Below are 14,528 nucleotides of genomic sequence, written 5' to 3'. Positions count from 1 at the left end.
CCTTCTTGCATTTTAATATTAACATAAAAAATAATATTTTTTAATATTAAATAATATTAAAAAATATTTAATTTTTCCAATATTTTGTCTCAGTCACTCTCCCAGACATCATCAGAGAGTACAAAAAGAGACGTAACACAAAGGTAACACAAGACTAAGTGAAACATGGACAAAACACTAGAGCCCTAACTAGGTAGGGTGTCCTCTATGGGCACCTGCTGGTGGCCTAGGATGTAAACTTCGATCTCAAAGTGTTACTGTTTCCCATAGTTTGGAAGTTTAATGTTTATTTAAATTAGGCTGATTTCTGAGAGCAGCTACAGATTCCAAAAATAGTTTCTAAATTTACTGCGATGGAGCATGGTGGTTTTTTTCCCAATTGATTCTATGAGCTGTATCTATGCTCTCTTATTCTTATTCTGCATGACCATAGTCATGGTCAATCAGGTCATGGAAGAACACAAAAAAATACAGATGCATTTTTTATGTTCTTCCATGCAGATGTTGGCTGATCTTCCTGTTTTTCCATAGTAGGCCAACTTGCAGGAACAGGGCACTTTATATACTCCAGGAACAGAGAGGAGTTGATCTTTAGTATAATGTATAAGGGTAGCAAGCTTTCAGCGGGGCTTGAAAGCTGTGCAGAGATTGTATTTCTTTATTCTGGACATTCTGAAGTGCTTGTCACATAGGGGATGACGATAGCATGACTAAATTTTTTTTCTGAAGAGGAGGTCAAGAATTGATTATTTTTTTGATAATGTGGAAACTGTAGCCATTAGATAAGAAGGTGCAGTGTATATAATGAAGTTTTGCTGAAATAGAGGACTCATTGCAATAAAGGTTATAGGATCTATTGGTCAGTATTTTAATGATATCACATGGTTTAGGGTAGAAGGGGGGGATAATAGAAAGTTTGTGAATGTATCTGCCTGTGTGGGTGGGTTTCCTGTATGCTAAAAAGGACAGGTTTACCATTAGGTAGGTATGTTACCAGGGTGTCTAAGAAAGACTAAACTGTTATTATTATAAGAAAACGGGAAGGGACCCGTTGTCTTCAGTTTCCAATGAGACATTGTGGAGTTTAAGCTCCTCAGGTACATTATAAAGTGTTAATGTTTCATTAGTTCCTAATAGATGAGGACAATATCATCCACATAAGCAGGGCTTGACAAATTATGCAAATGTCTACCTGCCATGAAAAAAAAAAAAAAAATACTCAACCAAGATCCCTATTTTTTAATAATATATTCATAAGTAAATAGGAGTTCCACACTCCAGTCTACAACTACTCACCAGCTAGTGAAATCTACTCTCTATGGTGAGCATATTTGCTGAGTCCTGCACAAAAGATATGAAAGACCAAACTCAATGAATCTGTGATTCATTCAGTTTAAACTCATGTTCTTACTTGAATAAATGTTCAACAAAAACAGATTTTATAAAATCAAACTTCATTTGAAAACACATCCAAGACTGAACTTGAAGAACTTCAACTATTTGGCCTTAAAGAACAAAAACAAAAAAATTTGCTATCATCATTATGACTAGTCAGGAATGGCAGACCATGCTTTGGATACTGCTTCAAACACAATTAAATGGAAGAAGACTACAATGCTGCATAAAGGTTGCTACATATCTAAGAGACTATTTTTACTGTCAACATTAATTATTAAGCAGTAAACATTAACCTCAATAAGTAGAGCTACATTATTTTGCAAAAAATGTGGAAGTCAGTTATTTCTCTAAGACGTGTAAACAAACACCCTTTTTATCTAGCTCCAGATGCCATGATGACAGGGCAGTTTTTTCCAGTTGCAAACAAAATGTTTTTTTCAAATTACTGATTGAATGCGCTATTCTACAGTGACATGTATTTTGCTGACTTTTCAAACCACAATCTTTTGTGGTTTGAAAATCAGCAAAATATTAGCAGTATAATGAATAATTCGATTCATTCTGATCTTTTATTGTTGTATTCATACAAAATTAGGATGATTAATACACTTACCTTGCCAAAAATTGTATGTTTATTTTGTAATTCTGGACATGACCCCAAAGTGAAAAAAAATTGACTTCCATTGTCATCTTTTCCAGAATTTGCCATTGCAACAAGGCCCCTTCTAACAAATCTCAAACGAGAATGAAACTCATCCTGGGAAAAAATAAAATAAAATATCATTATTATTCAGGATCTCTATTATTATTATTATTAGTAGTATCATTAATATTATTCAGGATCTTCATGGAGTCACAAGAATCAATGCAAAAGGCTCATCTAAAACAACACAGTCTATCACACCACTCTTTAAACCAATTTACCATTATGCACATTCAACACTCACCATGCACAAAAGCTGCTTCTCACCCTGTTGCTCCAAAAGCCTCCTTTGACAACTTCCAGGGATGGCCCCCTTTGTCTACTAAAGAAAAATCTCTCCAGTGTCAATTCTGTGAAGACATCTTAACAGTTTAAATAATTCAATCATGTCATCTCTGTATATTCTATCCAAATAAACTCTGCAGTTTACACAACCTCAGTCTATCAACAGGGCTCTAGTATCATTACAGATACTGTAGCGCCTTGATGTCACTTTTGTTATCTACCCTCTGTATTCTTTCCAAGGGTAATTAATTTCCTTCAAATTCTGATGACCAGACCCGAGCACAATTACCCAGGTGGAACAACCACTCTTTTATCACCTAGTCAAAGTCCTTCTTAGTATTGAATCAGTCTGCTGGTTTACCTTTACCACCTTTGAAATACATCCCCGAAGCTTGAAAGTTTTATCAATTATTACCCAAAGATTCCTTTCTGCCTCTATTCCAGTAGCATAGTTCTACCAATAAAGTATGCAACTTCTCAATGGTGGATACCAAATTTCAAGATAATACATTTACTTCTATTACAACACAATCCCCATCTCTCAAGCAAACTGAAATCCTGCTGAAGGGCCACCACATTGATGCTATTATTAATAATCCTTCTAAACTTCACATCATCTGCAAACAATGGAATATCTCTTTTGCAATCTAATGACAATATCATTGACATAAATATTAAACAGCAAAGATCCCATTACTGAGCTCTATGGAACCCCATAAGTGACTCCTTTTCCATGATACTGCTCCTCCATACTCAACTCTCTGATATCTGTCACACATCCAATATCCAAATCACAAACCTCGTGTATCAACTTAAATATCATGTGACACACTGTCCAATACCTTGCAAAAACAAAAAAAGAGCAGTATATACCTTTCCCTAATCAAACCACTCTTGTTATTTTATTATCAAGCAGATTACTGAAGCAAGTGTATCCTTAACAAATCTATGCTGACCTTCACAAATATTATCCTCATTTGCCAAATTATGTATATAATTGCTCACTAATTTCTTCAAAATCATAATAACTTTAGAATACAAAGTGAACTATAGTTTAATGCCTCTAGTCTACCACCACTACTTTCATCATCATCATTATTAATATTATACCCTCCATGGAGTAGGCAGAAGACTCATTGTTGGAGGTTCATTCAACTGACACCATATTTATCATGCTAAATCTTAAAATTCTAACACTCCTTGTACTAACAACATATTCCAGTAATGCATTACATTCACTCACAATTCTCCATGTAAAATATCTACTCCTCACACCCCCTCTTCACCATACTGAAAGTTTATTTTTCACTTGGTCAGACTATAATAAATTTAGTTTAATCCTTTATCCAAGTGTGTGCAAACAAAGTTCGCTCCTGAAAGTACCTTCAGGACTGAGGTAAGGCAGTACAACACTGGGCAACTCATTGAAAAGGTGGAACAAGCTAACATCACTCCTATCTCAGTATCTCCCATAATGCACAACACATCTCCTTGCGGATATGTATAATGTTATGCATTAAGGGAAGTGCCACTACCCAGACTAGTTTCGACCTTTATTGAGGTCTCTTCAGTGGGAGCCAGGCCCAACTGGAGATACCAAGGCAGAAGCATTAGCAAGGTCATCTTCTCCTATAGGAGCTGCCAAACGGTGTGCCACCTTTTTATTAAATTACTCTGGTTTTAGAGAAAGATGTTGAAAGTTTATTTTTCACTTGGTCAAACTATAATAAATTTAGTTTAATCCTTTATCCAAGTGTGTGCAAACAAAGTTTGCTCCTGAAAGTATCTTCAGGACTGAGGTAAGGTGGTACAACACCAGGCGACTCCTTGCAAAGGTGGAGCAAGATACCAACACTTCTATCTCAGTATCTCCCATAATGCAAAACACATCTCCTTGTGGATGTGTTAATAAAAAGGTGGCACACACTTTAATAAAAAGTGGCACACCGTTTGGCAGCTCCTATAGGAGGAGATGACCTTGCTAATGCTTCTGCCTTGGTATCTCCACTTGGGCCTGGCTCCAACTGAAGAGACCTCAATAAAGGTCGAAATTAGTCTGGGTAATGGCCCTTCCCATTTAATGCATAACATAATACATATCCACAAGGAGATGTGTTTTGCATTATGGGAGATACTGAGATAGAATTGTTGGTAGCTTGCTCCACCTTTGCAAGGAGTCGCCCAGTGTTGTACCACCTTACCTCAGTCCTGAAGATGCTTTCAGGAACAAACTTTGTTTGCACACACTTGGATAAAGGATTAAACTAAGTTTATTATCTTCACCATACTCTTATATAACTTCCAGTGATGGCATTTGGTTCTTTCCCCTCTCGCCTTCTACTCTTTTTATAATCCCCCTCTGGATTAATTTCAAATTAATTTGAATTACTTATTCTAATAAATAAGAAATAAATTAATTCTAATAAAATCCCCTCACTAACTTAACTGTCTCTATCATATCACTTTTCCTCCTATCCACCAAACTCTGCAATTCACATTCCTTCAACCTCGAAATGGCTATCTTACTATCCTTCCACTCCTTTGGAAATTCTTTAGTGCATTCTCTTAAAACACATGGCAAAATCCCATCTGGTATCACTGCCTTATTGACTCCTGGAATGCTTAGCATTCAAAATACATTTTCCTCATGCACCTCTAAACCATCAATTTGGACTGCCCACTGCGGAATAAAATCTACTTTTTCGGGATGAAATGCCCCAATAAAATTATTATTATTAAATTAGTTAAATGACCATAGAAGACTATGTGTTCTACATTGGTTATTTGACCACATTTCTAACAAGGTCATTTTGCCCAATGCATGCTCTACACCTCTATCTTTCCACTTTTTTCCATAATCTCCTTTTCATTTACAGTTCCTGTTATCCAATTTCCCATTGTTGCTGTTAAAAAAATTTTAACTAGCTCCTATGCATTGCAGAAATCTTTCCCTTTAAATTCTTTCATCCATGGAGCTGATTTCTAAGAATATTAGTCACCTGCCTTATAATTCCACAAATTCCTTTCTTCTTGATACTTTTGCATGTCTATTCAGCCTCCAACTCAGACTACATGGTCACTCTAACCAAATGAGGGCAAGGACAATGTCTCAGTTACTATTAGATCCTCTGATGCCAAGATCAAATCCAAAATTCTTGATCCTTGTGTTCCCTCTCTCCTACATCTTGCTTGAGACATTTGTCCAAGAATCCCTAAAATTTCATTACCTTTTTACTATATGTTGTTTTCTCTACTCAAGTGATCACTATGGGAGATTTTAAATATATCAATTTACGGTGATATATTTAAAATCTCCCATAGTGATCACTTGCCGATCTCATTTATATTTCTCTTTATATCCTTGTATATATCTTGCAATCTATATTTAGTAGACTAATTCCTTTATAGCAGATACAGTCATCTTCATTTCTTTTTTTTTAATTATTAATTGGCAATAACTAGTGCCTTTTTTCCAGTAATTCAAACTTTATTAAAGAATTTCAGATTTGTTTTATTTTTATTTTTTTAAAGCTTGTTTAGTATATTGACATTAGCCTGGAAACATATCTCTGATTTCACATGATTGTCTTATTTCTGTGAGACAAAATGCAAAACTTGCTTTGCTTTTCCATGCAAATTTTTTTCTGAGGACAAGTAACAGCTGATTAGCTGACCATTTCCAGAGGTCTAGTTATTTCAGGTGATTCAAAGAATAGTTCAACATTATTATCACATTTCAAAGTTTGTGAGCTTTTGCTATCAATACAGGAATGCCTTAAGGCTTTATCCAAAAATAATAATAAAAAAATTAAAAAAAACTTTTAATATAAACAATATGTTCCATATCAAACAAAACATCAAAGTGATACAGATTATATAATCAGTGTTTGCTAACTCAATTCAAGATGCACACATGCAATTACTGGTTTGCAGAAGTGAAATTCTTAATAATAATTTTAAATGATCACAGAATAGCAAATTTTTCCATTAACAAAGCACAAAACAAATAACTAAATTACTTTAATTCTCTCTTTAAAGAGGAGCAATTCACTTGGAAAAGAAAAAACTTTTTTTTTTATGTGGTTACCACCCACGAAAGGTTATAACTACACCTAAGTACCTTCGAAAAATTACATCTGTTTCAATAAATATATCCAGTTAACTTCTCTTTCACTTAATCAGCATTTCTTGCTTAAAATTTTAAGACTTTTTTATTTTAAAATTAGGATAGATTCTGCCTTACAAGTTATGAATTCATAACTATCAGCACCATCTTAACTGTGAGGACATTAAAAGAAATCAACGAGAATAAAAACAAGAATTAATTTCTTTTTCTTTCTTTTCTTAAATAATTGACAGGCACAATTCTTGAAGAAATGCACAAAATCAATTAGCTAGCTCGGTTGATCAACCTGGATAGTACTCTGCTCTACAAACATGTTGTGAGTGTGACTCCCACTTAGGCACAATCTTTGGACATCTTTGAGTAGTAGTTGATTTTCATCACATGAAAAGCTAAACATTTTGCTCCAAACTCCAGGAGATTCAGAAAAGCAACTACTTATGCAGAATTTAAAGATATTTTGATTAATTAATTCCATAAGAAGGTAGAATTAGGTTAAATTGACAAATTTATTATATAGTCTTAGCACCGATGAAACTGATTCGGAATAAGGGATAACTATCTGCGACAGCATGTAATGGAAAATACTAGGGGTCAGAGAGTGCTTGACCTAGTAATTACATCTGAGGATTTGGCTGTAACAAATATGACCACATTGCCACCAATCGGTGAGAGTGATCATCGGGTCTTAACTTGGGAGGTGGCTAAAGGTGTAGAATTTTCAATTAAGACAGGGTACATGTGGAATTATCGGGCTGGAAAGTATGACAAGCTTAGGAGTTTGATTGGTTCAGTGCCATGGCATGTACAACTGCAAGGACTAGAAGTTGATAGTGCATGGGAGGTAGTTAAGAAGTGCTTGCATGAAGCAATGGCTGACTGTATACCTAGAGTCCGAATAATAAATCAAGTAGGGGTTAAATGGATGAATAACACCATTAAGCTTGAGTTGCAAAAAAAGAAACAACTATGGAGGGAATTTAAGGAGAAGGGTGACCGGCAGGCACATGAACGGTATAAAGCGCAGGCCAGAAGGGTGACGAGTGTGGTAAGAAAAGCAAAAAAGGATTACGAAAGAACATTGGCCATGCAGGCTAAAGAGAATCCTAAACAGTTTTTTAGATATGTAGCAAGTAAAAGGAAAAATGTACATGGCAGATTGATTTTAAAGAATGCCGATGGTAGGGAGGTAACTGAATCAGTTGAGATAGTTGAGCTACTGAGTGAGCACTTTGCAAAAGTATATCATCCAGGTGGTGACATTGCAGAAACGAATAAACCAGTAGATTATACGGGAATTGTGGTGAATGAAGTGGAGGTGAGTAGTCTATTGCATAACCTCAATGTCAATACATCTGTGGGATTGGATGGTATACCAGCTCGTGTTGTACGAGAAGCAGCTAAAGAATTGTCAGTACCCTTGACCATTTTGTTTAATTTGAGTCTCGGGTCTGGGTTAGTCCCGAGGGGGGGGGGAAATAGGGGAAAATAGTTCCACTGCATAAAGGTGGTTCCAAGACTGCTGTTGTAAATTACCGACCGATTAGCATATCAGGAATCATTGTCAAGGTCTTAGAGAAATTAGTCAAGAAAAGAATACAGGACTGGATAGATGAAAATGGGATATTGTATGGGGGACAACATGGTTTTGTGAAGGGTAGATCATGCCTCAGTAACTTGCTCACGTTTTATAACACAGTAACGGCTGAACTGGATAGGGGTAATGGGTTTACAGTGATACTACTGGACCTTGCCAAGGCCTTTGATAGGATACCACATGGAACCCTAATCAGTAAACTGGAGCAGATGGGTATAGATATAGGGTTGGTGAGATGGATAAGAGGGTGGTTGAAGGAGAGATATCAAAGAGTGGTTTACTCAGGAGTGGAGTCTAAAAGACGTCTTGTGACTAGTGGAGGGCCGCAGGGCCCTGTTCTTGGACCACTGCTTTTCAATTTGTTCATCAATGATATTGGAAAGGATCTGAGAGGAAGTGTTCACTTGTTTGCTGATGATGCAAAGTTGGGTAGAGCAATTGTGAGTGCACAAGATGTCAAAATTTTACAGGATGATTTGGATAGTTTGGAGGACTGGGCTAGGAAAAATGGATGTCAATTTAATGTGGCAAAGTGTAAGGTTATGCACTTTGGGGTGAAAAGAATAGCAGCAGTATATCGCATTGGTGGAATCATACCCCAGGAGATTGATGAGGCCAGGGATTTGGGAGTGTTGGTGGATAAGGAGTTGAAGTTTAGGGGGCACATTGCAAAAGTAACTAAAACAGCTCACCAAATCACTTGGCTTCTGAAAAATACTTTAACATGCAGAGACGAACAAGTTGTTGTTCCTCTGTATCGAGCCTTGATAAGACCCCATCTGGACTTCTGTGCCCAGCTATGGGCACCAGGGTTTCTTCGTGATGGGGAGGAAGTGGAGAGGGTCCAGAGACGAGTGACCAAAATGATAGCAGGTCTGTGGAATGAACCTTATGAGAATAGGTTGAAGATTTGTGGGTTGCAGAAATTGGACGATAGGCGAAGGAGGGGTGATATGATTGAGACATTCAAATTACTGAAGGGTTTTTATAAGATTGATCCAGAAGACATTTTTGAAAATATGACTGGTGGTGGGAGGACTAGGGGCCATGCATGGAAGCTGGGCAAGAGCGTGGTTGACAAGGGTGTTAGAGCTAGGTTCTTTACTTGGAGAGTGGTAAATGAGTGGAATAAGCTTCCAGAGCCTGTTGTGGGTGCTACGACCGTGAATGAGTTCAAGGCAAGGTATGATAGATACTGTGTGAATGTTGAATAGTTGTTCTTGACATGATGTTAGGGCCTCCCTCGATGAGTCTGTCGACTCCTTGGAGTTTCCCGGAACAATAATAATAATAATAATAATATATTGAGAGAACACTTTTCTTTCAATTTAGGAATGGTTTGAAATCTGAATTAAAAAGAGCTGTTTATAAACCTAGTGTTACTAGTATTGAAAAAGCTCTACAGGTAACTCAGATGGAAAAGTCATTAATTCAGAATCTGAATACTAATTTAACAAAGTCTATTCCAGTCATAGACGATATCAATAATTCAAACTAATGAAAGCAAATTGTCTAAATCAGAAAGGCTTTCTCAGCCTAATTTTGTTGATAAAGTTTCACAGGAAAAAAAATTTAATGAAAAGATTGAAGAGCTTTGAAATACTTTAGAAAAAGAATAGTTGATAACATTTCAGCTGGTATAAAAACACAAGATGAAATTTTAGTCTATTCTGAATATTCAATCTGTTAACTATGCAGAATAATGAATGTTTAAAGTGAATTGTTCTTAGAAACAAAATTTGGGTGAAGGAAAGAAATTTAAATGTTACAGATGTTCAGAAGAAACACATTATTACTATTATGTGACACCTCCAAAGAGTCCAAAGGCTCATCAAGGGAGGGCACCTACTCCACAACTCTCCATTTCCACGACTCACTCCACCAACTACAGCGAATCACAACTACCATCATCATCATCTACTGCCCACTACCACTAGTATTTTAACAGACAGTCACAAATATCCATGCCCATGACGGGATTCATACCTGCAGCCTTTTGGCTGGAGAGCAGATACACTAACCACTCAGCCAACCAGGCTGGCATATTGCTAGGAACTGTTCTAGAAATTTATTTAGAACAGTTCCTAGCAATATGTCTCTACCTCAACAGTTCCTAGCAATATGTCTCTACCTCAGTCACTAAGTCATTTGATAAGGTCCATTTTTATAAAAATGCAAGATTCATGAGTACACTAGATGCAATTGATAGAGAATCATTAAATCCAATTAAAACAGAGAATGTAGGAATTTGTAAAGTCTTGTTAAACACTGGTGCTCATATTTCAGTGGTCACTCTTGGCAATTCTTTTTGCTTTTGAAAGATAAGTTACAAGAAAACTTACAGGTCTTAGACACACACAGGTCAATCTAAGACAGTGGGTCTTAACCTTTTTAGTGATCAGCACCAGCACCCACTTGAATCTAAAAATAAGTTCTCGCACCCCCTTGAAAAATGTGTTTCTATTTTTAGGAAATTACATCTATTGCAAGATAATTTATTTATTGAAAAATAAACATCTCTCAGGGGACCCTGTAACCCCTAGAGAGCGCGTCCCCTGGATGGCGGATAGGGGAGCCCACCATGTGTGTGTGTGTGTGTGTACATGCGCGTGCGTGTGTGTGTATATATATATATATGGTGGGGTGGTCCGAATATACTGAATAAGGACTCGTGGACCAACAGGGCCATAAGGGGCAATCATCTTGATTGTAAGGGAAGCGGCACTCCCATGGACCCCTAGCTGGATCTATCCTCTCCTTCTTCTACTTTGAGGAAGACCCACTTACTTTAATCTTTCCTATAAGGCCTTATCAGCCAACTCTTCTTACTTTATGACCCTTGTGCTATTAGAGTACTCGAGGGCCATGGGGTCTTTTCATTTCTGGCCTTACAACTATGTTCTCTCAATAAACCTTACTATATTTCTTCTATAATCTACCCTTTCCCCTTCAATATACCCTATTCCTCCTATGGGTTTAAATTCGGAAGAAGGCGAGTTCAGAAGCCTTAAGGTAGCAGCCCTACCACTGAACTATTCCATCGTCAGGCTAGTCCCCTGACATGGAGAACATAACCATACTTGTAAGCTGACAGAAAAAGATAATCGGATTGAATCTATGGGAAACAACCCTGGAATGGAAAAGGGAAAACGAAAATGGAAACGACAAAATATAATACATATAGCAAACTGGAATGTAAGAGGAATAGCATATAAAGAAATAGAATTAGACCAGTTACTATATGAAAGAAATTTTAAAATAGCAGTAATCACTGAAACAAAAAAGAAATTAAAAGGAACTATGAGAACTGAAAATTTTAATGTGATATACAGTGGAGTTGACAGAGACCAAAGAGCACAAGCAGGAGTCATGATTTGGATTCATAACTCCCTTTCAAAACAGTTAAAACATTATAAATTATGGAATGAAAGAATAATAGAAGCTAGAATACAAATAGATAGAGGCTATTTAACAACAATTGGTTTATATGCCCCAGAAGAAGGAAGAGAACAGAATAATATTGATTTTTATAATCAGCTACAAAACATATATAATAAAATAAATAAAAATGATTACATAATTTTAGCAGGAGACTTAAATGCAAGAATTGGAAACAGGAAAATTAATAATAATATAGGAATACATGGAGAACACACTCTAAACAGAAATGGTAAAAAATTGATCGACTTTGTAGTTTATAATAACCTAAAAATAATGAATTCCTTCTATAAACATGAAGACATACATAAATATACTTGGGCAGCAAGAGGATGGAAATCAATATTAGATTACTTCATATTAAATGAAAAGACATCAAAATTTTCACTAGATGTTAGAGTTCACAGAGGATATGAAATAAGCAGTGACCACTTCCTTGTTAAAATAAAATTAAGATTACCACCTAAATGGCTACAAGTAACAAGAAAAGAAAGAAAAATTGAAACATTTGTTTATAAAACTAGACTATTGAATGATACAAATGTACAATGGCTATATGAACAAAGAATTAACCAGTATCTAGATAAAATAAAACAAAATGAAGAAATAGAAATAGAATGGCTTAATATAAAAACGATACTAAATGCAGCAGCAAATGAAAGCTTAGGAAAGACCAAAAAATTCAATAAAAGAAAAAAACTGAAGATCTGGGATGATACAATCAAAGAAATAATCAAAAAGAAAAAAGAAGCCTATCACAAATGGTTAAGCAGTAAAAGATTAGAAGATGAAATAGAATATAAAAGAATAAGAGCCATAGCTAAAACAGAAGTCAGAAAAAGACAGAGAATCGTGGAATAAATTTGTTTCTAATTTAGAACATGATTTATATAAAATAAGACCCAATGTATATAAGATTTTGAAACACCTAAATACCAAAGAAAACATAAAATTAAACGCTGAATTGAAATTAGAAGAATTTCTAAATTACTACACAGAACTGTGAACAGACAATTATTTTAAACAAGACAACTGGCAAACAATTAACGAAAATGAAAAGGAAATAACTGAAGAAGAATTAGAAATTAGCCTGAAATAAACAAGAAACGGAAAATCACCTGGAGAAGATAAGCTAGGTTCAGAACTATATAAATACGCAGGAACAAGATTCAAATGAAGACTCTTATTATTTTTAAATAAAATATACTCAACTGGTATCCCCCAATAGAATGGAAAAAAGCAATTGTGATTCCTATCTTTAAGAAAGGTAATAGAGATGACCCTAAAAACTATAGAGGTATTCTTCTACAGCTTCTCTCACTTAAGTGGAGGTCACTGTTTGTTATGAGTCTCCTCCACACCTTCCTGTCTTGGGCTGTCACCACATCCAAGTTCTTCATCTTCAAGTCCTCTTCTACCAGCTCCCTCCATCTCTTCTTTGGCCGCCCACGCTTCCGCCTTCCTTGCACATCCATCTGCATGACCCTTCTTCCCACATATTCGTCCTCCCTCCTCATCACATGGTCAAACCATCTCAACCTTGCTTCCTGTATTTTTGCTCCTAAGTTCGTAACTTTCACTGTTCCCCTGACATAGTCATTTCTCAGATGATCCTTTCTGGTCACACCGCACATCCACCTAAGCATTCTCATCTCTGCTACTTCCATCCTGCTGATGTTATTTTTCCTCAGGGCCACAGTTTCTATAGCATATGTCATAGCTGGCCTCACTACTGTCCTATAAATTTTGCCTTTCAGATTGATCGGCACCCACTTATCGCATAACACTCCAGCCATCTCCCTCCAGTTCCTCCAACCGGCTTGTATCCTGCATCCCACTTCCTTCTCAGCTCCTCCATCTTCTTCCACTGTTGAACCTAAGTATCTAAAGTCTCTCACCTTCCTGATGACATTTCCTTCCAGCTCCAGATCTGTCTCCTGGCCACCGCCCACTGCGCAACACATATACTCTGTCTTACTTCTGCTCAGTCTCATACCTCTCTCTTCCAGTACTTTTCTCCATCTTTCCAGTTTAGTTTCCGCTTCTTCTCTTGAATCTACACACAGCAAGATGTCATCTGCATACAACATTGTCCAAGGTGCATCTTCTCTCACCTCCTCTGTTACCACCTCCATCACAATATTAAACAGAAACAGACTTAATGCTGACCCTTGATGCAAGCCAACTGTTACTTGAAAACTTTCTGTCTGTCCCAAACAGGTCCGAACACTTGTCTTCACATTTCTGTACATTCCCGCACCAACCTGACATATTTCTCCGGCACCTTCTTCTCTCTCAGACACCTCCAGACTTCTTGCCTTGGCACTCTATCGTATGCTTTCTCCAGATCAATAAATACCAGATGTAGCTCCCTTTGTTTCTCTCGATATTTTTCCATCATCTGTCGTAACCCAAAGATAGCATCTGTTGTTGATCTACCAGGCATGAAGCCAAATTGTTCCTTTGCAATCTCCACCTCCTCCCTCAATCTCCATCAAGTACCCTTTCTAGGAGCTTCATTGTGTGGGACATCAACTTTATTCCTCTGTAATTTTTACAGTCTTGTGCATCCCCTTTACCCTTGTAGATGGGAACAAGAGTACTCTCCCTCCATTCCTCGGGTATATTTTCCTGTTGGCAAACTTTCGTGAACAGGTCCCACAGTAGGTCAATTCCCTCTTCCTCCAGTGCCTTCAATGCCTCCACTGGAATTCTGTCGGGGCCCACCGCTTTTCCATTCCTCATCCTCTTCATGGCCTCCATCACTTCCATTCTACTGATGTTCTGCACCATCCCCTCAGAAGGCTGCCCATCTCCTCTGTGAGTCCTTGCATTTTCCTCATTCAAAAGTCCCTCAAAGTATATTTTCCATCTGTTTCTTATGTCCACATCCCTCCATAATACTCTTCCTTCAGCATCTTTGATCTGCCTCACATGTAAGATGTCCTTAGCTGCTTTATTTCTACATTTCGCTAGTTGGTAAA

General features: G+C 36.9%; 1 protein-coding gene across 1 annotated transcript in view; it reads right to left on the bottom strand.

The window, feature by feature from the left end:
- Positions 1 to 14,528, bottom strand: part of LOC150098009 (spliceosome-associated protein CWC27 homolog) — a 243,340-nt gene that overhangs the window by 165,749 nt on the left and 63,063 nt on the right. Inside the window, exon 3 of the mRNA XM_090406212.1 lies at positions 2,012 to 2,155. Coding sequence (XP_090262338.1) covers positions 2,012 to 2,155 — 144 coding nt within the window. The remainder of the gene's footprint in view (positions 1 to 2,011; positions 2,156 to 14,528) is intronic.

The sequence above is a fragment of the Typopeltis vanoorti genome, chromosome 16 (assembly GCF_054136105.1).
Source record: "Typopeltis vanoorti isolate ZY-2024b chromosome 16, IOZ_Tvanoo_1.0, whole genome shotgun sequence".
In the NCBI taxonomy this organism is placed as follows: Eukaryota; Metazoa; Arthropoda; class Arachnida; order Uropygi; family Thelyphonidae; genus Typopeltis; species Typopeltis vanoorti.
Note: the sequence above shows the minus strand (reverse complement) of the source record. Positions and strands in the feature narration are given on the sequence as shown.